This window comes from Macrotis lagotis, chromosome 1 (genome assembly GCF_037893015.1).
Source record: "Macrotis lagotis isolate mMagLag1 chromosome 1, bilby.v1.9.chrom.fasta, whole genome shotgun sequence".
Classification (NCBI taxonomy): domain Eukaryota; kingdom Metazoa; phylum Chordata; class Mammalia; order Peramelemorphia; family Peramelidae; genus Macrotis; species Macrotis lagotis.
In genome coordinates, this window is record NC_133658.1 from 346,662,823 (window position 1) to 346,688,698 (window position 25,876).

At 38.0% G+C, this 25,876-nt stretch overlaps 1 protein-coding gene across 13 annotated transcripts in view; it reads right to left on the reverse strand.

Annotated features, from left to right (window-relative positions):
• The window catches only part of RPRD1B (regulation of nuclear pre-mRNA domain containing 1B), a 119,170-nt gene that overhangs the window by 13,932 nt on the left and 79,362 nt on the right, over positions 1 to 25,876 (reverse strand). For 3 of the 13 annotated variants that reach the window (XM_074211910.1, XM_074211916.1, XM_074211915.1), the window contains 2 exons: positions 21,333 to 21,405; positions 7,929 to 20,994 (listed from right to left, as the gene is read on the reverse strand). In XM_074211910.1, coding sequence (XP_074068011.1) covers positions 20,919 to 20,994; positions 21,333 to 21,405 — 149 coding nt within the window. In that variant the 3' untranslated portion in view covers positions 7,929 to 20,918. Of the gene's footprint in view, positions 1 to 7,925; positions 20,995 to 21,332; positions 21,406 to 25,876 lie in introns of those variants that run through there. The other 10 variants (XR_012473693.1, XR_012473690.1, XR_012473689.1 and 7 more) reach the window with 10 other exon arrangements.

Genomic DNA, 25,876 nt, shown 5'->3' on the forward strand with positions numbered 1-25,876 from the left:
CAGGTTGACAGAATTGCAGATCCATGGGGAAAGTTGTTTCAGATAGGGTATACCTGAGCGTGCATTTAGACTAGGATGTGGAGCCAGAAGAGAGAAGGCTGAAAATGAATGAGAGGAGTACTTGATCAGAGAAGAAAGGATATAGAATCAAGATGCAATTAAAGCTGTTAACTAATGTTTAAAATGCCTAATATGTATGCTAAGTCTTGGGGATATAAAAAAGGGAGGGGGGGGGCAAAAATAGTTCAAGGAGATCATAGTCTAAAAAGGGAGAAAACAGGTAAAGTACTATCTACAAACTGAATAAATTAATATGATCAATTGATTAGGGAAGTTTTCTTACAGAAGGTAGGATTTTAGCTGAGATTTGAAGGAAACCAGGAAAGTCAGGAGACAGAGATGAGGAGGCAGAGCATTTCAGTTGGAAAAGAGTGTCTTATCTGACAGTGCTACTCTATCATAGATGAGGAATGTGAGATGTAAAAAGTGTACAAAGGTAGGAGAGGATTATGTCATAAAGGGTCTTAAAAAATCAAGAAGAGAATATATTTGATTATGGAGGTTAACAGTCACCAGGATTTAATGAATATCTTGAGTTTTTGATATGTTGAGTTTAAGATGTCCAATAAGCAATTGGAGATATGAGACTGGAGGTCAGCAGAAAGGTTAGGGTTGAATAAATAAATCTGAGAATTATCTACATAGAGAGGAAAATTGAATCCATGGGATTCATGGCAGCTAGATGACTCAGTGGATAGACTTTTGAGGCTGAATTCAGAAAGTCCCAAATTCAAATCTGGTCCCAGAAACTAACTAGGTGTGTGATCCTGGGCAAATCACTTAACCTGTTTGTCTTAATCCCCTGGAGAAGGAAATGGTAAATCATTCCAGTAGCCTAGCAAATAAAACTTCATGGACAGTGTTGGTGTGATATGATTCACAGATTCACAAAGATTTACACCACAACAAGGGGCTTAGCTCTTTTTAAGGAGTTTAGGATTAAAAAAAAAAGTTCCCCAGTTTGTTCCAAGGGGGGATGAAAGAAGTTAGCTTACTCTTGATCAGTTTAGCTACCTCCCACCAAAGACATATAAAGAATGCAAACCCAGTTACCAAAGCAATCAGTAAAACAGTAACTGATGAAGTTTTTAGACGACAGAACACACAAGAGTCAAGGGGCTCTGTAACTCAGAAGAGCAAAGAAAATTATCTTACCCAGGAAGTTTGTTCTTACAATATCTGAGAGTGCCAGCACTGAGTTTCAAAGAATGTGTTGAGTGCTGGATTTCCCCACATGCTTACTTACCTTCTCCCATTCAAAATCATTCCCTAAATTTATTCAGCCAATCAGGAGTCATATAGCCATCTCTATCTGTGTAGTGTTACTTGACTATCTTTCATGGAACCAACCAAGTCTAGCTGGGTAAGGGGTGATCATTATCAAAGAGAGCCTATAACTCTGAAACTAGAGAGAAGTAGTAAGGAATGTCAAAACACTGAAAAGATGAAAGGAATGGATAAAGGAAATTGAGGAAGCCCACATCTGGTGGCAGCATGGTACAGTGGGAAGAACATTGGCTGTAGTGTTAAAAATCACTGGTCCACCATAATACCTGTGTGACATTGGGCAAGGTGCTTAAACAGAAGACCCCTGAAGTCCCTCTCACCTCTAAAACTGATTCTTTAATGACCTCAATCCTCTCAATGAATTAGCAGCTGAAAAGTAAAAGGGGAGATGGGGGAAGAAATAAGGGGGAGAGAGGAAAGAAGAGAACATTTCACACAGATGCTTTGAGGAATGTGATAGGATTTTCCTATAATAATGTGTACCAAGTTGTTAGATAAGGGTTGTGAATTTGCAGTGGATCCAGAATATAAATTTATGATTTCCTCCAATGCTTGGGGTAGGAACAGAGGAGGGAAGTAGGAGGGGTTAGGGTTAATTGCATAGAAACAGTGTAAGTCCAAGGATTTCAGAATAGAAAGGGACTTTAGGAATAATTCAGAGAAATCTCTTCTCTTTTATTCAAAATTTTATGATTAAAAGATGAGAAAAACGTTTTCCATACAAAGTAAGGCATAAAAGATGATTATTATGCAAAACTCCAAGTCACTATTTTACAACTTGTTTTTTTAAGATATATTAATTTCAACATGTTATTTTCAAAGTTGTTCCAATTTGTTTCAATCTGAACATCCTTCTGTCCATTAAAAAATGCTTTGATGACAGAATTTTATTGGGGGGGGTAGAGAGAGGCACACTATTAATATCTTCCTTATTCATATCCACCCAAATAAACAATCCTTCTTAAGCAAATAAACATAGCAAAAGAAAACAAATTCACACATTTGCTGTGCCTAAAAATATATTTCATTCTATACCTTGATTCTATCACCCCTGTCAAGAAAAGGGTTTCATTCCTAATTCTCCTCCATTCATGGTTAGTCACATTGATCACTGGACCATTAGAGTAGGTGCAACTTATTTTTGTGAGGGAGGGAACAAGGACTTCCCAACTCTGAGAGGGTCTCAATCCTGACTTGTTAAAAAAAAAGTTTAGCCCATTTTCCACATATTAGAGATAGATCATACAATATCTAGTGGGCATCTAAGCCATAGGTTAGGCCTCAACTCACGATAGACATGATAGTCAACCTTGGCTCAGCATTACTAGATTCTTCCAATTCTCAGGGCAGCTGAACATCCATATCCACTTGGCCTAAGCATGCCATAACCCCTTTTCCCTTTAGCAACCGAGTCTGATACAAATCAAATCATCTAAGTCAGCCCATCCGGTTCAAATTAAAAGAATTCTAAATGGGGAAGTAAGTTCCATAAGGTCACAAAGTTAGTGGAGTTGGGACTAAAATCTATGTCTCTTCCCTCCAAGTCTATGGTTCTAGCAATCATTTTTTATTTTTAAAATGAGTCTGCCATATGCAGAAAATCCTATGCTCAACATTTCAATGGATAGAAACTTTAGATATGACAAAGTCTTTGTTCACATGCTATTTATTGTCAGTCTACAGGGAGAATAATACATGAATACAAGTAACATGTCTGTACCTTGGCTATTTCTCTAGGTTTGAAGGATTTTCCCTTAAAATAAAAATAATTGATCAAGTTCTATTCATTTTATTTACTCTATTTGAAAGCAAATCTTTCCAAATGAATGATTTTCCAATGATCACAATCCATGCTGAGAAAAATAAAATAAGTTCATCCATAAAACTCATACATCCAAAAGAGATTTACTGAAGGATATTCTTTGTAGCCAACAGAAACCTCAGGGAGGCTAGAAACAGAATTGTCAGTTTCCCCAAATCTGTATCACATCAGGTCATTGTGCAGAGGTTATGTGGCAAGTAGCTGCTCCAAAAATGGCTTTCTAGTTTTTTGGCTAGGAAATATCTTGTTTTTTGACATGTTAGTTTCCCATGCTTCTTAGGGGTTCTTGGGTAGTTTACAAGTAGGGGAATATAGTGTTATATTATCTAGGTTCCCACAACTACATTTTGGGATCTTTGAGGATTATAATTTGTTGAGGGGCAAACAAGGAGAAGGGAGTGAAAAAAGAATCTGATTTATCCCTATGGCTGAATTCCCTAGGACTTGCTCTCATTGAGATAGAAGTCTGTTCTTCATGGTCTTAGATGAACACTGGAAACATTGCAAGAGAACAGGAGCTCATCCCTTGCACAGGTAGCCATTAACTCAAATTGATCTCATGGCTAAATAAAAAACAAAGGTGTCATTAAATGTCTGTGGTCTAAATTTCCAATTTAACTAAATTCTTCTGTGTAATTTTCTAGATTCTAAAGCATTTTAAAGGTAATTCTCAACTAGTCAGTCAATAAGTATTTATAAAGTACCACTCTTTCAGGGTTTTTTTTGTTCAGTACTTCATATATTTAAGTGTCTTACATTTATAAGAGACAATTTCCAGGGGGAGGACTAACCTCTTAGCACATTCTATTATATAAATGTATTAGAAGGGTCAGGCAGTATGCTGGACACAGGCAAAAAAAATCGGCAATATCTTCAAAAGGATCAAATATAAAAAACTTTGTACATCTCAGACAGAGTAAAGAGCTCATGGAAGGTAACCTCAGATTAAAGATATTCGAAGGGGTGGGGAAAGTGGCAGAAAAAAGAAAAGGGAAGGCTTCTTGCAGAATGTGAGGTTTGAGTTGTATCTTTTTGGCTGCTTGGGTCTTTTTTGGAGGCAATCTGGGTTAAGTAATTTGTCCACAGTCACACAGTTAAGTGTCTGAAGTTGGATTTGAGTTCAGGTCCTCCTGACTCGGGGGCCAGTGCCCACTGTGCCACTTACTTGTCCCTGAGCTGTATCTTAAAAGGAAACAGAGGGCAAAGATTTGAAGCACAGAAGAAAGCCAGTAAAAAGGCAGGAGAGTCTAGAGATAGATCAACCAATCTATCATGAATTAGAGGATAAGAAGGGGAGTAAAGAAGACCAAAAGGATAAGAAGGGAATGGATTATTAAAAATTTATACAGGTCAGAGGTTTTTTTAATATTTGACTCTGGAAGTAAAAGGGTGTCAGTGGAATTTATTAAGCAAGTGGGTTATAGGGTCAGACCTGCATTTTAGGAAAATTATTTTGGCAGCTGACAGGAAGATGGTTGGGAGTGAGGAGAGAAACAAAACAGGGAGATCAACCAGTAGTCATCACATCAGTCCAAGTGTAAAGTGATAAGGATATGGCATCTGAGTCACATTAATGAAACAATAATGAATGCTTAATTGTGCAACAGGTCAAAGAGAGGGAAGATCAGTGTGTGCAGAAAGATTGAGCTCTCAGAGAGAACTTCAGAGGTTTAGGATCTCTTCTAAAAAAGGAATCTACCTCACTCAATTTCTTATAGACCTCTGAGGCATTTCATTCCAATTTTTGAACAGCTCTAATTATAAGAAAGCTTTCCCTCATTATCAAGCTGAAATCTCACTCTAATTGATGTGGAACAAAGAGTAAAAGAATTATAGTCAAAAGACTCATGCTAAAAAAAATTCCAGCTTTCCCATTTGGTAACCATGGGAGTTCTGCTAAATCACATGACCTTCTGAGGGTCTCATTTTTCTACTCTGGAAAATGATAAAGTTGGGGTTGGATTCCTATGTTCTAGTTCTGGTTCTACATTCCAGCTCTAAAATAAAAATGTAATCTCTTTTTCTCATGACAGGTCTTCATATACTTGAAGATAATCATGCTTTCCCTTTTTTTCTTCTCCAGGATAAACATCTATGGTTCCCTCAACTGGTGTCTGTATAGCCTGGTTTCTAATTGCAGGGAGAGATCAAAGAACTAGGAAGGTGCTAAATGCTGGTGATAACAAAAACCAAAAAGGGAAACAGTTCCCGACTTTAAGGAAATTACATTTTAATAAAGGAAAACATTGTATATGACACTTCTGCCACTTATTAATGTAATCTACTGGTATTTGATTACTCATATATAAAATGAGGGATCAGATTGCATCTTTTCCAATTTATTGCTTCCTAAGGTCTCTTCCAACTCTCTGATCCTATGGATATGTTCTACATCATTTTAACTGTACTTGTGATTTTATTGGCATAGGTACTTCCAAAGAGGAAACCACCTACCAATGGAGATTATCATCCTTTCTCCAACTTTTAGATAAAAAGTTGCCTGGGGAGGGGAGGAGCCAAGATGTCCACGAGTCTTAGGAGCTCTCTGATAAAACTCATCAGCTAAGGACTCTAACTAAACTTTCGAGAGACAGAACCCACAAAGGGTCCCAGTGAGGCAGTTCTCCTACTCAAGGTAACCTGGAAAAGAGCAGAAAGGCTCTGCTCCCCGGGATTGGAGAGATGGCCCACCAGAGGGGTGGCCCGCCAGAGCCAAAGAACCTCAGCCTCCCGGAGGCAGCCCCAGGGCGCTGTGAGTCTCAGCTCACAGCAGCAGGGGAGTCTCCTGAGCTGCACCCAGAGGAGCACTAGGCACAAAGTGGGGGAACAGTGGGGGACCTCTGCCAGAGCCAGCACATGGAGCCCAGCACTCAGGGCACACAGAGAGCAGCATGGTCTTTCCCCAGCCCTGATCCAGGAAACAGAAGCAGGTGGAGCCGGTAAGCAGGAGCCCCCAAGGGCATGAGCCCATTGAGCTGAGGGAGGGGAGTGAAGAGAGGCTGCAGAGCTCTGTCCTCTGCCCTTGGAACAGGACTCTGGGGCTCGGACCACACTCAGATCCTGATCGCAGTCTAGGACCCCCCATAGAACAGCAGGGCCCCCTCCACCTCAGCCCCGTGGCAGAGGGAGGTGCTTATGGTCATTCACAGACCAGGAGGGAGGACAGAGCCTCACACACTGAGACCCTTGTGGGAGTGTCCCAAAAGTTCAAGAAACACCCCAAACCAGGCCCAGGCTGGGAAAATGAGCAAGCAGAGAAACAAAAAGAAGACTATTGAGAAATATTTTGCAAATGAGCCCAAGAAGGACCAAAATACTCAGTCTGAAGATGAGGAAGCACAAGCTCCTGCATCTAAAGACTCCAAGAAAAACAGAAATTGGGCTCAGGCTATGACAGCTCAAAAAAGACTTTGAAAATCAAATGAGGGAGTTGGAAGGAAAACTGGGAAAAGAAAGGAGAGAGATGCAGGAAAAAGATGAAAATGAAGTCAGCAGCTTAGTCAAGGAAATCCAAAAAAATGCTGAAGAAAATAGCATGCTAAAAACCAGCTTAGGACAAATGGATAAAACAGTTCAAAAAGTTATTGAGGAGAAGAATGCTTTAAAAAGCAAAATTGGCCAGATGGAAAAAGAGATAAGAAAACTCTCTGAGGAGAACAAATCCTTCAGACAAAGAATAGAATTCAGGGAGATTGATGAATTTAACAAATCAGGAATCAATACTTCAAAACCAAAAAAATAAAAAATTAGAAAATGTGAAATATCTCATTGAAAAAACAACTGATATGGAAAACAGACTTAGAAAAGATAATTTAAAAATTATTGGAATACCTGAAAGTCATGATCAGAAAAAGAGCCTTGACATCATTTTCAAAGAATTACTACAGGAAAATTGCCCTGATATTCTAGAAGCAGAGGGCAAAATAGAAATGGAGAGAATCCACTGATCCCCCAGAGAAAGAGATCCCAAAAAACCAACCCCTAGGAATATTATAGCCAAGTTCCAGAACTCCCAAGTCAAAGAGAAAATATTACAAGAAGCCAGAAGGACACAGTTCAAATATCATGGAGCTACAGTCAGGATCACACAGGACTTAGCAGTAGCTACATTGGAAGCTCGTAGGGCTTGGAATACAATATACAGAAGGCAAGAGAGCTTAGAATGCAGCCAAGAATGAACTACCCAGCAAGGCTGAATGTCCTCTTCCAGGGAAAAAGATGGACTTTCAATGAACCAGGGGAATTTCAAAGGTTCCTTTTGGAATGGCCAGAGCTGAACAGAAGGTTTGATCTTCAGATACAGGTCTCAAGTGAAGCATGGAGATTGGAGGAAAGGGGGGAAATATGAGGGACTTAATGAGGATGAACTGCATGTATTCCTGCATAGAAAAATGACACTGATAATACTCATATGAACCTTCTCAGTTAATAGAGCAGGTAGAGAGAGCTTTTATAGTTGAAGCACAGGAGAAAGCTGAATTCGAAGATAAAATATGGTGTAAAAATGGAGTCAATAGAAAAAAAAGGAAATGGAATGGGAGAAAGAAAAAGGAGAGGGGGAATAGTCCAAGATATTTCACATAAGATTTTTTTTTATTACAATGAGCTATTGCAATGATATGGAAGGGGGAATGAGGGAAATTTTGCTCTCATCAGAGATGGCTAGGAGAGGAAACAGCAAATATACTCAATGGGGTATAGACATCTAGAGTAAGAAGGAGGGGGGGAGCAGGGGGAAGGGGTGGGGATGTGACTAAAGGAGGAGAGGATGTACTATGGGGGGAGAGTGGCCAGATATAACACATTTTCTTTCTTACGTCTTGCAAGGGGCTGGGAATGGAAGGCCTGCCCAGGACCACAGGGCCAGGTGGATTCTGGGTCTAAGGGGTGGTATGGGGGCTCAGGGCTTCTTGGCTCCAGGACCAGGGATCTGTCTGCTGTGCCACTCAGCGACCCTACAGCAGAGTCATAGTGAAAGGAGAGAGAAAATAAGAGTACATGGTAGTGGAGAAATAAGAAAGGAGGGAGTTGTGATCAGCAATGGCAATGGAAAAATATGGAAATAACTTTTGTGATGGACTTATCATAAAGAATGAGATCCACCCATGACAGAGTTTTTGGAGTTGGAACAAAGACTCAAGCACATTTTTTGTTATGATTATTTGGGGGAGGGTGCAGGGCAAGTAGGGCTGGGTGGCCTGCCTGGGGCCACATAGCGGGGTGAACTTTGGGTGTCTGGGGCCGGATTTGGACCCAGGTGCTCCTGGCTCAAGGGCCAATGCTCTGTCTGCCACCCAGCCACCCCTACTATTATTACTATTTTATTTTATTTTGGGTCTTTTTTTTTTTTTTTGGTTTTTGCAGAGCAGTGGGGATCGGGTGGCTTGCATGTCACACAGCTAGGTGATTCTTGGGGTTACGAGGCTGGATATGGACTCGGGTACTCATGGCTCCAGGGCTGGTGTTTCGTCCATTGCGCCACCTGGCCATACCTACAATTATTACTATTATTATTTTTTATTTTAATTTTTTTCTCTCCCCTTTACTTTTTTTGCCCAAACAAGTCTATCTATATTCATGGGGGAGGAGGGGTATTTTGTTTACTTGTAAACAAGAACATTTTATTAATGTAAAAAAACATTTGTACAAAATGAGAATAAAAAATAAATAAATAAAAGTTTCCTGGGACACTGAAGAGTTACCATATTTACCCATGTATAAGACACACTTCTTTGAAAAATTTGGGGTCTAAAAACTAGAAGTATTTTATACAGTAATTGCATTTCCCCTTTTTTCACACTTATTGTCATTGTGTACATTATTTCATATGTATTACCAGTATAAGGTTATGTTTTGCCACATTCTGCCCAGAAATGAAATGGCTCAGAAAAGATTTTTGTCTAGTCCTGAATTCCAGTTCAAAATGATCCAGTTTGCAAAAGTGAATGGAAGTTGTGCTGTTGAACATCAGTTTGGTCCTCCTGCAACTGAGAAAACAATCAGTGACTGTTTACAGGAAGAAGAAACCCTACTAAAAACACCCCAGCAGAAGGCCATGAGAGGCAAATCAGCAAAGTGACCTGATTTAGTGAGGGAATTGAAGAGATGGATTGAAGAGCAAAAGATCATCGTTATTCCTTGTCCACAAAAATGGTTCAGCAAGAGGCAAGGAGAATTGCTTGATGAAAAAGTGACTGATTTCCAAGGACACAATTGGTGTTTCAGGTTCATAAAATGGAATGGACCAAGTGCACCAGACTTGCCCAGGGAGCGTTTGTGATCAACCCCAGACCAGAGCACAGGCAGGAGAGCAGTCAGTCTCCAGTCTTTCCTAGAACAGTGGTTCATCATCAAACCAGACGAGAACGAGCTAATGAATGGGAGTTTTGACAGTGGAGTTATATGAATTTTATAATGAATAAAACTTGAGTTCAATAACTTTATGTAATACATTTTTTTTTCAAATTTTGGGCCCCAAAATCAAGGTGCTTCTTATACATATGCTAAGTGACTTGCCCAAGGGGATGGCCATTTTGTATTAGAGACAGGGCTTGAACCTCAGGTCTTCCTGACTTCCCATCAGCTTTCTTAACCTTTATAACATACTACCTCTCATTAATCAAAGCAACATCTAAAAATAAGAGTGCCTCAAAACTACTATCTTAGGGTAGCTAGAGATTGGAATTTTCAAAATTACTTTTCTTGTACTAAAAGGTTAAGTAAAACTCAAAACTCTTGAATTACAGAACCTGTGGATCCCATGCTGAAACAGCATAAAACCACAGATTATGAAAAAAACATAGAAGAAAAGCGATGTATCAGACTCCAGGTTCTATAACTATAAATCTAGTGTTTTTCTTTTAAATTACACTGAGTAAATTTTATAATGTTGTAGCTGGTAAATCCTACTCTCAGGTAGCAACTCAGGCTTTAAGACTATATCATGGTATTGTCATTGGAAAAGGAAAAACTATTGATTGAAATGGTTTTTTGTTCTGTTCTAGGTCCTTAATTTGACCTGGTTCAATAGTCTAGTCCCCTGCTCCTAGTTTAAACATAGTTTTTGTTACTAGCTCTTGGCAATTAAGAACATAAGATGTTAAAGTCAACATAAGATAAGGTAAGAAATTGAAATAATGGGATTTAATTATTCAAAACTGAGACGGGATGTTTTCTTTGCCTTTTAGAAACATGAGAGCTAATATAATGTATATGGAAAATGTAGAGGGGCCAATTGAAAAGTTCTGGGAAGAATGACTGGTTGAGAAGAATGTATGACACTTCAGAGTCCTGAAAAACAAGACTGAGCCTAGGGAGCCTCCAACCAGTAGAATCAAATCTAGAAAAAACTTGACATGTAAGGTAAGAAGAAATAAGTATATATTCAAAGCATGGGGTGGGGAAAGATTCCATGACACCAAGATCATTAGCCCTATGAAGAAAATTTGAGACTTGAAAACCCTAGGGGCAAAAACTAAGATCCAGAGGACCAAAAGGTAGATGGCAAGGAAATTATCACTCAGGTAGGTACAGGATACCATCAAAATGTAAATCAGTGGTTAATTTTGGACCTAAATTTTGGTGTTCTATGAAAAGCCTTGGCCACCAAGTCCTAGTTAAATCTCTCCTATCCAATTTTAAGCTATCATTGAATTTTAAAAAGTAACTTCCCCAAAAGGGGCAGCTGACAGACATGTGGTCTTTGACAGTCAGGAGGTGGGGGGGGGGTTGTCTCCTGAATCTTTGGATTTATTTGGTAAGAGCTTTGGATATCAAAGATTGAGAAAATAAATATTTCAAGAGGGTCCTAGAGAGTATAGGCTAGTTGACCAATCCTTTATGTTCTACTTTCCATAAGAAACTTAATTTAGTTATTTCAATGTACTTATCTCTCCTTCCTTCGAAGACAGATGCATCCTGGTAGTTGAAGGAATTCTACACTGAGATCAAAGAAACCTTGGCCCACATTTTCCTCCTCCAGTCTTGTTTCCTTTTCTAAAAAGTGATTTTTAATACAACATATTTCAAGTAGGAGACCTAGATTGGTGGTAGCTTTCCCCTTACACAATTAGCAAATTTAGGCAGAATTGTTAAATGAGGAGAGTAACATTTGTATTACGTAACTCAGGTTTAGAAATCAGGTTAGATAAGAGATTATAAAGTGTTATAAAAATGAGCTTAAAATAAATTAGCTGTGTCAGGGACCCTTTCTGACACAAAAGGCCAAGATCTACTTTGGGAATTTCTCATTATTTCTTCATAAATTGAAACTAAGAAAGTCAAAGACAAAATGAATGAAAAAACATTTCTTAAATGCTTACTCTGTTGTAGACTTTGGGTTACAAGTGTGAAGCAAAGCTTTAAGAAATGAGACAAATGTGACTGGGAATGATGTCAAAGGAAAGAAGTGTCCAGGGAATCACAGTAATGATATGCTGATCAGCAGGATCAAATGATAGCCAAATGAAGGGACTTTTCCAGGTAATGGTAGTACTAATCTGATTAATGTGCCTAGAGCAAATAAATCTGGTTCAGAGCTTGGAGCTGGACAAAAGGCTTAGTTATATTTGTATTTATTCACTCACTAATCAAGGAGCTTGGCTTGAGTGGATTAAATCCTTCAGAAAGGGGAAGAGGGACACTTTTATTGGCAATCTAGCCCAGAGGTGCTGTAAAAATTAAAGCAAAAGCAGGAATAATGACAAGATAGAATGGTTACATGAGCTAGCATGGTTTGATGGTAGCACTGCATAGTTGGCTTCCCTTATAATCACTCAGGGTCAAAAGGCTCAAAATATTGAACACATTTATTTATTAAAGAACACAGAAAGGATTCTCTTCCAAGTTTATATTTGTTTGAAATACTTACCCCTTCAAGCAGGCTAACCCCCCCCCCACAGTCTTTTATTTTTATTTTAAAATAATTTTTCTATCACCTTTATTTCTAAATATACCCCTTTCCCTCCTACATAACCAAGTTATAACAATGAAAAAACAAAAAGTACTTCAACAAAATCTATACATCACCAAGTCTGAGAGTATATATATTCCACATCCATAGTCCCCCACCTCTGCAAAGATGGTGAAAGATGCATTTCCTGAACCCCTCTTGTTCATAATTAAACATTATTTCTCTTCTTCCATTTTCATTCTTATAACCATGGTGTTTTCCAAGTTGTTTCCTTTATTCTGCTGCAGTCCTTAAGGATTCCCATGCTAGAGGGTACATAGAATAGTGAAGAGCGTATTGTACTTGGAATTAAAAAGCTCTGGCTCAACTCTGACAATTACTAGCTATACAACCCTGAGCAAAATTACTTCTGTTTCAATTTCTCATCTAGAAAATGAAGTAGGTTGAAATGATGCCTTAAACGCATGAGCCTGTATGTTCTTCACAATCATTTCTTTATGTTGTGCCACAGTGTTCATTCTCCAATCAGTGGGCACCTACAATCTCCTATTCTTTGTGACCACTAAAAGTCCTATCTCCAATATTCTGGTGAAGATGATACCTTCCTTTTTGTCTTAAACCTTGCTGAAACACTTAGTATGGGATCTCCAGATCAAAGAGTAAGGATATTTTTTTTAAAAGCATGATTCCAATTACTTTCTAGAACTAGACCAAAATCATAGATCCACCAACAATGTGTTAATATGGAGTGTTTTCAGAGTATTTTGTCATATTTACCAATTTGCTGGGGTTGGGAAAAATCTCAGATGTTTATTTGCATTTTTCTTATTGTTAGTGACTTTGAGTATGCTTTCATTTCAAGTTTGCAATTCTAAGAACTGTTCATCCATATTCTTTAACCACTAATTCATTCTGGGGAATGACTCAGTCATATATTTGAATGGATTTTCCTAATATCACGGGCCTAAAGCTACAAAAGACCTTGGAGGACAATGAGTCCAATCCCCTCATTGTACTGATGAAGAAATTGAGGCATCAAAAGGTTAAAAATGTTTGATGCAGATTTTAACCCACTTTTGAGAGCTTCCCTTCTTATTCCAGTTGTATTTTGCTTGTTCAAGGGTTATTTAATTGAAATGATCTATTTTGTTGGGATCACCTCTACTTCTCATAGGGTCAAGAACTCTTTCTCCTTGATATGCCTATGAAATATAAAATGGATGTGATTTTTTCATTTTTCAAATGGTGTAATCTTTCACATTTAGATCATAACCTTTTTAAGCTTATTAAGGCTTATGATAGAAATCTAAAATTAATTTCCTTTTAACTTGACTTGTTTTCTTAGCAAGGAGTTCTTCCTAAAGAAACACTTGAGTTTATTGAACACAGTTATTAAATTTGACTATATTTTATTCTTTCTTGTCTTTTAGTACTATCTTAGGTACTTCGAGAGAGGGTTTGCATCTTCATATTGCTGCTTCCCTCTGAGAGTTGTTGGGATCAAACTGATCTTTCCTTTGCAAATCTTTCTAGTACCACTGATTACACTGGTCAGGTCTGTGGGAGCCCTTCCTAGACAGAGCTCATGGCCATTACTTCACTTTTCAGGCATAGCTTCAGAGTTCTTCTGCCTATCTGCACTTTACATTTGCCCCCTCGCCTGCTTTCCCATTCCAAGGATTTCTTGGAGTGCTATGTAAATCAGCCCCCTCTTTTAATAACTATTCAAACGAGTTTATCTTCAACTCCATTCAGTTACAAGGAGGGGTGGCTAGGTGGCACAGTGGATAGAGTACCAGCCCTGGAGCCAGGAGTATCCGAGTTCAAACCCAGCCTCAGACACTTATTACCTAGCTATGTGGCCTTGGGCGAGTCACTTAACCCCATTTGCCTTGCAAAAACTAAAAAAAATGTAAAAATGTAAAAATATAAAAAAAAACAATTGGGACAGTTACAAGGAAACTATACCTTTGGTTTCTCTCTTATTCATTAGAAGATTTCTTATATTAACTAAACTTCTCCCCAATATACTTCAGAACCTGGAAGAATATGCTCTCTCACTCCCAGATTCCTTTTCCTTCTCTGTCTTCCTTCATGGTAGCTTTGTGAAGAAAACTCTGCAGGAAAGGGTGTAAAGGAAAGAGCCAAGCAGCTTCCACCTCGAGTACTACAAGGAGAAAAGATATGTAATCCTTACTATATAATAATCATTATAATAAAGAGGGAAGTATTTTTCATAGGTAGATGTAAGAATTCACCTATAAGCAGAGATCTCTAATGTTTTTCTCTTCTGACAACGGTTCTTCTTATCCCTGCCTTTAAGTGTGAGTCCACATCTATCCTGAGACCAGTTCCTAACAGAGATAGACAGGAGCACTTTGGGTTGTGAGGAAAGGAAAGATAATAGACTCAGTATTAGAAAAGGGGCCCAACTCATCAGAATTTAAGTGAATCACTAAGTTAAAACCTTTCATTTTGTTTAAAATATCTTGATTCAAGATTTTACTCAGGTAGCACTTCTTTAGCTCCTCAAAAAAAAGAAAAAAAAGCATTTTTTTCTTTTTTCAAATTTTCCTAAAACATTACCAGATCTACCTTGTCTAACATCCTGTCATAATTTATACTGATTTAAATGCATGATCTAGTCTACCTATTAAACTATAAACTCTCTGAGGCTGGAAATTGCCATTTTTCATTCTATCTTTGTGTCCTCACTGCCGAAGTCCAAGACCCTGAAAAAACTAAATGTTTGTTGAATTGAATTTTTAGACTCTGGGCTCATTTCTGACCCAAACAGCAGAGCTGAAAGAGAAGATCTGTTTGCATCTGTTGTTGCTACTTACTACCTATATGACTGAGGGTATCACCTTCCCTTCTATGGGCTTTAAATTCTGCAGTAGGAATAGGAATAACTTCTAGCCCCACTTATCATATTCAGGAAAATGGATAAGACAATCAAAAATCAGAAGGAAGGTCCAAAGTCCCTGATAATCATGAAACATCATCAACCAACATTTACAGTACTTTCAAAGAGCTCCTAGGTCAATCTTTTATTTTAGATGAAGTGAGGTCCAGAGAAGAAAAAGGACTTAAGATCACAGAATGCTGGAGCTGAGAGAGATCTTAAGGACAGTCTAATCCTTTCATTTTCCTCATTTTACCAAGTGGGATATGAGCCCTAGGTAAAGGAAAGTGACTCCTTTAGGGTCACATAACAAGTGGTAGGACTGGGATTAGAAATCAAGTTTCTTGATTTCGAGCTGGGGGGTCTTTTTTCCCTACCATACTATTTAAGGTTACTCTGCCACCCTTCCCAGGATGCACCTCTTCAGAGGCCAGAAAAACCTGTCCATCACAGAAGGGGCTGGGGAGTGCTGATAATGAATCCATCAATCCACAGGACTGCATGGTTGGATCATGTTCTTTGCTGACAGGAAGTGAAGGAGGATTGAAGCAGCTGAGGGAAGCCATTCAAACTGTTGACACTCCACTGATGAGGCTCCAGATAATGCTGTAATAACTTGTCCATCAATCAGGAAGAATTAGCTTTTTCTAAGTAGTAGGCTAACCAAAACCCATAAATCCATGCTCTTGCTTACTCCTCTCTGTGCAGGTGGTTAACCCTTGGTCATCTAGTTTGGGTTTAATCTAAATGGGGCTGAGTTATAGGAAAGGGATCTGACACTGCTGAGATTCACATCTCTATCAGCACATGGGATATGACTCATCTCAGCAGTCTCTGCTAAGTAACATATTACAAATAAAATTATTTAAAGAGACATTCACTGCAATACATGAGGGTTCTCTGAATTCTTTGGCAGATTTTAAACTTTTAACAACTTTGTATTTGTAGTGCGCTTTATGGTTTCCAAAGTGCTTTCACATTTATTAATAATAATAGCAGCTGACATCTTTATAGTGCTGTAAGGTTTACAAACAAACAAAAATATTTATAAAGCATCCACTTTCTAAAAGATACTGTGCTAGACAAAGATAAGGAAGCACAGTCCTTACCATCAAAGGCCTTACATTCTACAAAGCATTTTACATACTTACTCTCCTTTGTTTTGTACCTTAATCATGTAATAATAGTAATAATAGTAGCAGCTCACTTTTCTATAGCACTCTACAGTTTACAAAGTGCTTTTGTTACCACTAGCTTGTGAGATGGGCAATATAAATATTCATCCATAGTTTCAGAGGATTTTAGATCTGGAAGGAACTTTAGAAATTAATTAATTCCCAAACCCTCATTTTACAGAGGAGGAAACAGAGACCCAGGGTGATGACATGACTTGCCCAAGGCCATCCAGTCAGTGGGAGTTAAGCTGAGGTCTACAGTCTTTTCAAAAAATGGCAAATACAGGGAAAATGAGACATTAAATGCACTATTGGTGAAGTTGTGTACTGATTCATCCATTCTGTAGAACAATTTGGAATTATGCTCATAGGGCTATAAAACCATGTCTAGCCTTTGAACTAACAATGCCACTGCTAAGTCTGTACTCCAAAAGAGATGAAAAACAAAAAAGGAGAAGGACCTTTGTGACAGAAGGATATTTGTGACAATTCTTTTGTAGTGACCAGGAACTAATTAGAAGTTGAGGAGTTGCCCATTAGATGTGGAATGGCTGAACAAATTATGATGTTTGATAATGGTAGTGCTTATCTGCTGTAAGAAATAATGAGCAGGATAACTCTCCGAAAAACCTGGAAATACATGAGCTGATGCAAAGTGAAATATACTTGTACAAAGTAACAGCAATATTGTAGGATGATCAGTTGTAAAGTAACTTGGCTTTTCTCAGAAATGCTGTGATGTAAGTAAGATACTTTTGAAGGACTTATGACAAAGAATACTATCCATTCCCAGAGAAAGAGTTGATGGTGTCTGAATACAAATTGAAATATACTTTTTTAGCTTTATTTTTCTTGAGTTCTTTTGGGGAGGTGGATTCCATATTTTCTTTCATAACATGACTATCATAGAAATGTTTTGTAGGACCTCACATTTATAAACTATATCAAATTGCTTGCTTTCTCAATGAGGGTTGGGGTGGGGAAAAAGGGAGAGAATTTGAAACTAAAAATTTTAAAAATTGTTCTTACATGTTCTTGTCCACATGATACTGCAACTCGGAGTAACCTGCTTATAAGGGGCAGAGCTAGCACTCAAAACAATTCCAAATTCAGGATTCTTCCAATTGTACCAGGTTTACTCCTCATTCAATTTGTAAATCTGTTAAAACAGGACAAGTTTTACTATCCCCATTTTACAGATAAAAAAGTCCAGGTTCAAAAGAGTGAAGTAACAATGCTATTAAATCTTGCCTATTAAGATTAAGTCCTCTGAGACTAGAGCTCAAGTCTTCTGACCTTCAATTCTATATATTTTCCAATACATGGCTATCATTGTAAGAAGTAAAGAAAGTCTGTTGCTGGCATTCAAAGGCAAATTGAATGTTCTTCCTCCATATGATTTGGACTCACCTCACCAAAGGGCAGACTTTGATCTTTCATTTGTAACAATATCTAAAATAGCACATACATCTGTATCTTTTGCCTTTAACTAGTTCAAAAGTTTTAGGTAGAAAAGTTTCCAACCTTCTGACAAGCAGATATTTAAGTTTACAGTTTTCCCAAAAAAGGCCACAAATAATTGTTATTAATATTGATAGTTGGAAACCCACCTGTCCTGTATCACTGTTACCCCAACTACAAATGCAGGGCAAGTGATCTAAAGTCAGTAGCTGCAACCAATAGCCCTAATAAGGATACCAGCCTCTCAAAGTTGCCTGCAAGTAACTTAGAAAAACAGAGATACTATAAGGTGCTGGAGTTGGTGTTATTAATTTAGGCCAAAATATTGTGATTTTAAAGCTGAATCTGTTGATAAGAGAAACAGCAAATTGAGTCAAGTAAGATCCCACTCTCCAATGAGTTATCTGGGTGGTTTTCCTTATGTATTCATTTTTATGTTTCTCTGTTTTGAGGTTTTTCTCCCTGAGGAAAACTTATGCATTAGTTTACACTGTAAGCTACTGTAGAGCTTAGTCAAAAGTGTATACAAAGGCCAGGGTAGCAATGATGTTATGTTACAATGCCAACAGCTGCATTCATGGCAGAATGCCAGAAAACCTGAGTTCTTCCCTGTTCTTGCAAGTGCACCTGTGTCAGAGGTCAGGGAACCTAATACATTTAGTGAGCAGAGCAATGAAAGAGACCAACACCTACCAGCTTTTTTGGAAGCATACTGCTTTATAGGCAGATTTTTCTCCTACTTACAATACTAAATGCTATTAATTGCATACTTGAAAAAACACTTTATTAAGTTTGAATGATTTTCCCCTCAAGAGAATTAGAAGCAGTGTGATGTAACAGAAAGAGCCCTGAATGTCAAATTAGAAGACCTGGTGCCCACTAAGTGATATCCCTCCTATTCAACTTTGGACAAACTAGTTCACCTTTGAGCCTGAATCCCTAGAGCAGGAAATAAGGTTAGAGATTGGGGGTCAGTGGCTGCTGGATGGGCTCCCTTCTCTTAGGAATCTTTATATTATATAAAGGGAGGTAAAAAAAACTGAGCATCAGTTTCCTCACCTGTAAAATAGGTGTAATAATGTCTGAAATATCTCCCTCACAGATTTTTTTCTAAGGATCTAATAAGGAAATGGATGTAAAGTGCTTTGTAACCATAACAAGCTATATCAGTGTGAGCTACTAGAGTCCAAAAAACAATTATACTCTTGACATTTAATTTTTAATATAAATAGCCACAAACACCATACTTAATCAACTTTAAGTATTATACCCGCATGGTATATAAAGCTTTCTAAAGCATATATTAAATCAATGAAACCAGGCAGAGTAAACAATACATAAAATTGTATTTAATATTATACAATACCATAATATATTTTATGCCACTTCCCCTCACTGAGTCTCAAGTTTCCTCATCTATAAAGTGGACATGGTGATCCTTAGACTACCTACCTCACAGGAATGTGGTGAGTCAAGAGCTTTGTAAACCTTAAAGTGCTAGAAACCTTTGAACTATCTTTGTCCTAGAGATGAGACTAGGACCAGGCAATGGAAACTGTTATTTAGGATGCAACATGAAGAGGGGCACAAGGAGTGGCACTTTTTAATGTATCTTTACATATGCAGGTGTTTAATCCAGAAAAATCCCATTTTCTAGGATCCTCAGAGATTGGCTTTGTAATGAGGTCAATCATCAGTATTATTGTTAAGAGGTTAAAGCCTCAGAGGAAGTCAAACCCAGGGGATACATTTTCAAAAGGGGGAGAGAGTGGCATCATTTTTGAACCCTAGGCTTGTAAATTTCTCATCCCAGTTCTGATATCCTTATCTTTCTTACCTTGTGTGAATTATACCTGATCCGTAGAGTAAGAAGTGATTATCTTCCTTCTTCATAATTTCTGCCTGACTTTTTACAGCAACAAACCTGAAGGAGAAGGAGCACCCTCATCAGACTCAGATTTCAGAAGGGCTTCCTTGAGGAGGATTTTCACAGGCATCTTTGATGGGAAGGCTTAGGGCCACTTGATAGCTTTCTGAGGAATTGATCATGGATGTATTTTGGAACTATCTCATTACAATTTGTACTAAGCCACCTTTAAGTAGAAGAGGTCAAACTGTTGGTCAATCTTCTGCCTTCCAGTTAGAAGGTCTTTTTGGCTTTGGGAAACTGCCACCTTATCAAATTACCAAGTTTCCTCTTGCACCCTGATGTTAGGTGGGACATGCTTATATTTGCTTTTAAAACGAGGCCACCACTCTTGATTTTCACTAAATATTCCATTCTGTTTCCCCCCACAGTAGTTGCATTAGTGTCAAAAAACCTCCAAGTTTGGCTTGAATGATGGTCAGATGCAAAGGTCACAGCAATGAGTTCTATCCTGGGACTAGAATCCAGATCTCTTTAACTTCAAGTCTAATGCATCTTTAAATATACATCACTGACACATTTCTAATTTGTCCACCACTAGTTAACTGTGTGATCTTGGGGAAAGTCAATCTCTCTGAACCTCAGATTCCTTGTTTGTGAATGCTGGGTTGGCACTAGATGTCCTCAGGAGCGCTTTAAAATAAGGTATGTCCAACAATGGAATGGGCTACCCTAGTAGGAGCTTCCCCAATACTTCAAATGAAAGAGGAATGACCCCTTGTCAGGGATATCATAGAAGAGATTTAGATTGGATGACCTCTATAAAATTCTATGATTCTCATCAGTTTTTGGAAGGGGGGGAAATAGGCCAAGATTTTAATTTGTTGATGAGGTTTAGAGATGGAGGTCAGTGACTGAAGGTTGAGTTTCCCCATTCTGTTGAGAATTCTGACACTGCAAAAGGAAGAGTAGGAACATGAGCAGATACCAGTTCAAGATGACCTGGTAGATCATGTTCACCCTCTGGGGCCTTCTATTATACACTAAGCATATTTTATTTCTCTGCAGTGTTAGGCTAGGGTAGGAAGTAAGGGGAAAGATATCTGGAATATTTTGTAGGATTTAGAGCTTGAAGGGACCTGAGAGACCATCTAGTCAGGCCCCTTCATTTAACAGATGAGGAAACTTGAGGCCCAGGGAGGAAAAGTGACTTGTTTAAGGTCACTTGGCTAGTCAGTAGTCTTCAAAATCCAAAGTTCTTTAATTTGATACAAGAGCTATCTGAATCTGTGCCATAACAAGGATGTAGTCACATTTTTTTTTTCCTAACTGCTTAATAAACTTCACCAACCCTGTTCTCAAAGCTCTCTCTGTTCCGGCATGGAGAGATAATTAACAAACTACTGGGAATAGATTCACAGACTTACAGGTCATTCGGAATAATATCCAGATGTCTCTGGGTTCTTAGCCACTACAGTGGCCCTGCTCTGGACAGGCCCTTTGAAGCTGAAAAGGGAAATACCAAAATGAGATTGTGGAACTGGTCGATGGGCCCCTGAGGTTTGGCAGTCCTTGGGAATGTTCATTTTCCCCAAAGGCCCGGACCCTCTCCCCGACAGCGATCATCATCACAAGGGCTTCACAAACTATGCCAGAGAGAGATAGGAAAGGTTTACAGTGCACCTCCTGGGAGCCAAGGGATCTGCTTATCCAGGGTCTTCCTAAAGCCCTCACTTCAGGAAGGGTTGGACTGTAGCAATCTTCACTTTTAAACATTAACAATTTTGTTTCTATCAGACCTATCTTTAAGTACAATTCAAAGGCTGATTGAACTTCCTCCTCACAGTTGAAAGGACTCCAGCTCTCCTCGCCAGCTGGTCTTCTTTAAGGTAGCCAATTTTTCATCTGTTTCAGGATCTGAAACAAGAACATATTGGGCATTATTCGGTAAAGCAGGCAACCTAAGTTTTCACAGAATCTTAGAGTTGGAAGGAACCTCAGAGGGTCTCTGATCCAACCTCTACCTGATCAGGAAACCATCTATACCTTGACAGGGGGTCATCCAATTTCTGTTTGGAGACCTCCAAGGAAAAGGATATCACTATCTTCACTATATTCCAGGGTAGTCCATTCTACTTTTTGAAAGTTCTAACTGCTTAATTTAATTAAATTCATCAAGCATTTACTAAGCACCTTTTTATTATATGCCACAAAGTATGATCGATCCTGGGACTGGAGATAAAAAAGAAAAAAAAAATTCCCTGCCCATAAGGAGCTTACATTCTACTGGGAAGAAATGTAAACTGAGAAGAAAATACACCAGACAAACAATATAAACACAAGGTGTTGCATAAGCCTTAGTAAAATTTTAAACTATTAAAGCCTAAAACTGCATGGAAGTTTTGGGGATGCCCTATATACTTTCAACAGGAGGCTCTGACGACAGGAAAATTGAGAAAAATCTCTTGTAGGGGGAAACACTTAAGCTTTTAGAGGAGCCAAGAGCTCTTCTGGACACTACCTTTAAATCCACTTTTCTGAAATTTTTTTTTCATCCTTTATGCTTGAAGATACTGTCATACACATCCCCAAGTAGCCTCATCTCTAGGCTTCAAATGATACTTTTATGGAAATGGTCTTCAGGCTCCTTATTATCCCAGCTGTTCTCCCCTAAATGTTTTTATGCCCTTCCTAAAATTCAGCACCCACAAGTGAATCCTGTAATCCAGATGAGGTCTGACCTGAGGACAATGAGACTATATTATCTTCTGTTATATACAGCCTTTCTACTAACCCCAAGACAATGTTGACTTTTCCCTTATCTCCCCCCCCCCCCCCCCCCGCCCATCTCACCAGACTGACTCATATTATGCCTGTGGTCCACTAAATTCCTCAGCTCTTTTTCAGATGAACTTGTCTAATTACATCAGCATTTTCTAATTTGTACATTTGATATATTTTTTGCATGTTTTCAAAAGTTACTTGCAGATAGTTTGAGACACAGCACCAGGTAGCACTGAGCACCCTGAAGAAAGGTCAATAGACTGAGGCTCTGGTCCCTCCTCCACCATTTATTCCTTGTGCAATATTGGGCAAGCACATCACCTTTCTGAATCTCTTGAGTTTTCTCATTTGTAGGATCATAGGAGTCAGACAGCAAGATATGGAGAATTAAAATAATCATATTAGATGATATATATATATAAAGCATTTTTAGGACTATATATTCTTTCTCTCACTTGATCCTTGTCAAAAACCCCAAGAAGTATGTACAAAAGGCATTACCATTCCCATTTTAAAGACAAAACTGAGAAGTGAAATGATCTGCTTATGTTCACATTGAGTGTCAGAAGTGATATTTAAAGTTATTTGCCTCCTGATTGAAGCACTCTTTCCACTACACTGCTCTTTAGCTTAATACCTTCAGTTACAAATGGGAAAATTGAAACTCTAAAAGGGAAAGACTTGCCCAAGATCACATGAGTAGCATAAGTAGCAGAGCCAGAATTCAAAGTCAGGTTCTCTGTTTCCAAGTCCAGTCTTCTTTCTAAAATAGTATCTAATAAAATAGGGATACCAACACTCTAATGAAGAATCATACATATCACCACCTAGCTCACTAAATCAAATGTATATCTAAGAACCCAACTAAATAGCAGTGGTGGTTCTATGTTCTGTATTCAGGAGTAATTGGCAAATAAGAAAACATGAACATAGCACAGATCCAACTTGAAAAATTAATTTTGAAAAGGAGCATAAGTTGGTTCAAACATCTTATTCAGAAAGATGGCCCAAAGGCCTTACAAAATCATCATTCCCTAGAAGATCCACTCCTGGTCAGTCCAATCCACTTTCTAAGACAGGAAAGTAGATTTAAGTATTTTGTATTTTTCAACAGGAAGGAAAAAGAAAGGTTTTTATGACTAATATTCAGTTAACCAGAATGACCTAACAACAATATATAATTATGTATCCCAACATGTCCTAATGAGAAACAAATTTATATAACTTTATCTTGTTAAAAATCATTTTTGTACTCATATGCTCAGTACATTTCTCACCCCACCCCACCCCCAAATCCTATAAAAGAGCTAGAGCAAAGAGTTTTCTATTTGTCTAAGGAAAAGAATTATTCAAGTCACATAGTAAATTAGAATTAGAGTCAGGTTCTGAAACCCAATTTTCTATTTCTTAGCTCTTTCCATCAGTACCACAGAAACTGAAAGCTAACTTAAGAAAACAGAGTAGTCTAAAACTCAGCTATCAAGTTATAAAACCTTCAGCTATTTTGTTTTCCTTTTGGACCTTTTTAAGCACCAAAGCACTAAGAGTAAGGACTGGACCTGAGATTTCATTGGCATAGGTTGAGGAAATTCCCTCTACAAGTATAATTAGAGGGTTAAGTGACTTGTCCAGAGTCACACAGTCAAGAATGTGTCCCAGGAGGGGCTTGAAACCCCATCTTCCTGACTCCAGATAATAGCTTTTTAATCTATGATATCATAATACCTCTTCTTTTAGCAACAAAAGTTGGGGAAAATACTTCCTTGCAAATAAATTGGAAGAATGAAATCAAGTCTTCATTCACTGACTGCTCTGTGTTCTTTTTCTCCCTATTGATATTTATTTCAGTCCTATATCTTCTGAAAGAAATATATTTTGTACATCTAGACAACTGTATATTGGACATTATGGAAAATATAAAATGAGAAGCAGGAACATCATACAAGCTGGAAGAAACCTTAAATATATCTCATTATAATTGGTTTCTTTTGTAATCATTTTTTAAAAATTTTATTCTGAGAAGAGTACATCAACTTTAAACTGCCCAAAAGGTCCAGAACACAAAAAAATGGTTTATGAATCCCTGCCTTGGATATTAATCTAATCTTTCTCCCAATGTAGTAATCCCCTCTATGGTATCAGGCTTAGATAATGATCCAGCTGCAACTTGACTATTTTCCAGTGACAATGAGTTATAGGGAACATGCTTCCTAAACCTTAAAAAAAAAAACAGGAACCAATGTTAATGAAGCACACAAAATGCATAACCAGAAAATCTGTGTTCAAATCCAGGCTCTGCCATTTATATAATGTGTTAATATTATAGGTAAGCCACTTAATTTCTAAGAGCAGTAATTTTCTTATCTGTAAAATGGGAATAATGTATTTGTATTAACCTGTATCATGGGGTCTATCTTGAGGAAAGAGATCTTGTGATTTTTAAAGCACTAGATCAAGACTGCTGAAAATTCCAGGCATATTAGAGTTCTTATCCTATATATGGAAAAACAGTGGCCCAGAGTTGTGGCTCAGATCCATGTTTCCTGACTTGTGTTCTTTCTATTGCATAAAAGCCCTAGATATAAATGTTAATTTTATTAGTGATCTACCTACCTACTTGTAAACTAGTACGAGTTCTTCCTTCTGGAGTCAAACAAAACATGTCTAATTCTTCTTTTATGCTAACAGTCTGTCAGATATTTAAAGATAGCAATCATGCCTCTACCTACCCACTACTCACCATGTCTTCTCATCTGCCAGGCTAAACCACCCCTACCATCTTTAGTGTAAATTCTACTTGTCAAGTCTTCCTGTTAGCTCGACTCAGGGCTAAATGGATAAGGAGGCCTCAAAGAAGTAATCTGCCCTTAAAAAGCCTTTCCAATTTTATTCTTTGCTGGCCTTGACCCATCATCTAGGTTAGGGCTTTGTGTAATAATAATACCATAAAAAGGATGAGCCTTTGGTTAAACCAAGAGGACCAAGGAAATCAATCCTATAGGGCCTATCAATTCTACTATATTTTTATAAGATTATTTTCTAGGACATCTATTAATAGTTTAGTAATGTTAATTATCTAAAGGAAGTTGTGTCAAGCTAATCAACTAGATAAGCAAGACAGGGCATAGAAAATTCAAACACAATAGTAGACAATTACTGTATTAATTTAATAACTTATTATCTTCCTTGGTAAATCTGGTCTTCTAGCTTTATTTGGCAATAAGGTCATCCTGTTTCTCACTACTATAGAATGATAGCCCTTTGAATATGTACAGTTTTTTAATTTATTAAAGCACTTTTATAGTAACAAATACCTGGACCTACTCATGTCATGAGAAGAACAATGAACTTTGCTCAAAAAAGCTGGCACTGGATGTTCTTTTAACATTTTCTAGATGTGATCTTTCTATCTCCCTCTAAGCTTTAGCATCTCCATTCATAAAATGGGAATAAGATTTTTCTTACCTAGCTCACAAGAGTTGTTTCAAAGAACCTCAAAAGCTATGAGAAATCTGTTAAGTTTTAAACTATTAGTATAATTCTCAGAAGTGGTTAACTAAAAAGGAATTTAGTTTCCATCTGATTTAGCCCTTTATTTTAGGGA